Below are 2,655 nucleotides of genomic sequence, written 5' to 3' on the forward strand. Positions count from 1 at the left end.
TTCATTATAGTGTTTTCAGTTATAGAAAACAGCCGTAGTTAACTAGTTATACTATTATTATTTACAACGATGTTTTGGGGCAGCAAGCAACAACAGCGGGCACTTCACTGTAAAAACAGCGAGTTATCAAAGCTCAGTGTAATTTGGTGGCTGTGATGTGAAGTTCTGAGGCGCATGTCTGTATACAAGCCCAGTAGATTTAAATTTTTAAAACCATTTTCTTGCTTTTGCAAGGGAGTTATCAGCATCCCATATTACCCAACTTTGATCGTTGATCTTTTTTGGGTGTTCAATAGGGTGTTTCATTTTTTCACCATTTTTGAAATTCAAAATGCCTGGGGTCCCATCTGGTGGTATTTGGGGAAAAAAGTTTACACCCCAAATTTTTTTCAATTATGACGTCATATTGAGGTGGTCCACGAGGTTTGAAATTTTTGGGCCTCAAAATCTCGAAATTTGGGCGTATCTCCGGAACCACACATCATAGATCGACAAAATTAGTATCAAAATGCGCAGAAGGGTCGGTTTCCTATACCTGATGTAGAGAATATTAAGGTCTATCTGCTTGAGAAAAAAAGTTATTTCAAAAAATTTGATTTTCGGTCTATTTTCTCCTGATGAACAGAGATCAGGTGATCAAGATAATAAGTTTTTCTGTATTTTTCCACTCTTGGAAGCTGCTATTGCGTAATAATAGTCCTTGTTCGTTTTGCAAGAGACGAAAGGGTAATAATTGAAGGTAATGCTATTATAATGATGATGATGGCTATTCCTCGTCGAGGATATTATAATGTAACCGTTGAGGAAGAGGTATGTATGCTCACCTGCTTTAGATTTTGATTAAGTGTCATTATGGCATTAAGGCCAAGTATTAGTAAGTCGATGCAAAACTTCAAGGAATCGGAGAAAAATGTGCTTCCCCTTAATTCAGATATAATCATCACTATTTTTACTTGAGGAAGAGAGTACGGTAGCCGAAACTAATCCCAAGTTTTTGAAGAAAATACGGTACTCTATTTCAAAGATTTGAAAGATGAACTGCTGAAAGATGTAGTTGGCATATGGAACAAAACTGGTCTTCCAGTGCTTAGCAAACAGAGAATTGAAGCCAAGTTAAAAGACGTGATAGAGAAGTACAATGCAGCAAGAAAAAAAGAAATGAAACGCAGAGGTAATGAGGTTAATCAAGAATGGTTACAGAACTTGTTCGATATATGTGCATGTAAGTGAAGTGTTCGATCTCCGAAAATCTGGTTGTTTTTCAAAAGAAACTCTCTTGCACCTGTGAACTCGAAAACCGAGTCCAGGAGAAAGAAATCGCTTTCTTGAAAGAGCAGCAAAAAGATTGAAAAATGCTTATCAGTGGCGTAGATGTCAACCATGTAGAAAAGGCTTTAGAACGGGAAAATCATAAAAGGAGGTGGGAAACGAGCAGTGAAGTTGAACAACCGAGCACTTCTGGCATACAATCTGCCAAAGCATCGGCATTACTATGTTCGAAACAAAGAAAAAGAAATGAAGCAGTTAGATGTCTACACAGTAGCGAAAGCGACTCTGATGGGGATATGAATTAGGAAGATGATAGGGAATACGAGCCTCTGAAACCAGCTATTGGGGGAAAAGTGTACAAGAAAGTACATTCTTTTTCAATAAATGATAGAAGTTGTTTACTTGCTGATCGTAGGATGACTTCGGTACGCCAACAGTCAGATCTTATGAGGTCGGTTCTTGGAAAAGATCAAATAGCTGCAGCACCTTCGACAGTATACCGCCAACGACAAAAAACAAGAGAAAAATCTCTGATGGAAAGTGAGAACCTTCTCAACTCAGCTTCTGCCATGCAGTTATGTTATGATGGGCGCGTTGTCGATAAAATAGATCGATACGTTTTCTTGGGTCAACTTGTTGATGATAATGGCATGAAGCACGAAAGTGTGCTTGCTGTTAAATATTTTCCCAAAATTGTGTCGGTCACTGCAGCACTGATTTTTGACACCATCATCCAGGAGGCTTGCAGAGTTCACCTATCCCAAGTATATTCAGTCATGGCTGATACGACTGCTCTCAATACAGGAAAAAAGTCCGGAGTCAATACTCGACTGGTCAATTATTATAATGATGAAGTTGGTCATGATATTCATACCCTTAAATGTATGTCCCACATAAACGAAATATATCTTTCCCACGTCATTTCTTTTGTGGACGGCGCCAAGAAGGGACCCGGAGCAATGCAAGATGGGGCTTTGCTTAACCAGATAGCAAGACTAGACAAGCCCAGTACTGAAACCTTAACACCAACTATTACTACGCAATAACAGCTTCCAAGAGTGGAAAAATACAGAAAAACTTATTATCTTGATCACCTGATCTCTGTTCATCAGGAGAAAATAGACCGAAAATCAGATTTTTTGAAATAACTTTTTTTCTCAAGCAGATAGACCTTAATATTCTCTACATCAGGTATAGGAAACCGACCCTTCTGCGCATTTTGATACTAATTTTGTCGATCTATGATGTGTGGTTCCGGAGATACGCCCAAATTTCGAGATTTTGAGGCCCAAAAATTTCAAACCTCGTGGACCACCTCAATATGACGTCATAATTGAAAAAAAATTGGGGTGTAAACTTTTTTCCCCAAATACCACCAGATGGGAC

At 38.6% G+C, this 2,655-nt stretch overlaps 1 protein-coding gene across 1 annotated transcript; it reads left to right on the plus strand.

Annotated features, from left to right (window-relative positions):
- Positions 1-399: 399 nt before the first annotated feature.
- Positions 400-2,655, plus strand: LOC145772587 (uncharacterized). Its single transcript, XM_082584450.1, has 2 exons — positions 400-555; positions 1,721-2,655. The coding sequence occupies exon 2, from the start codon at positions 1,803-1,805 to the stop codon at positions 2,313-2,315; it is 513 nt and encodes a 170-aa protein (XP_082440576.1). The 5' UTR covers positions 400-555; positions 1,721-1,802; the 3' UTR covers positions 2,316-2,655.

The sequence above is a fragment of the Aplidium turbinatum genome, chromosome 1, assembly GCF_918807975.1.
Source record: "Aplidium turbinatum chromosome 1, kaAplTurb1.1, whole genome shotgun sequence".
Lineage (NCBI taxonomy): Eukaryota > Metazoa > Chordata > Ascidiacea > Aplousobranchia > Polyclinidae > Aplidium > Aplidium turbinatum.

Bases quoted from the DNA above. Each gene is read 5' to 3' on its own strand.
- LOC145772587 (XM_082584450.1), top strand. From the start codon at position 1,803: ATGGAAAGTGAGAACCTTCTCAACTCAGCTTCTGCCATGCAGTTATGT.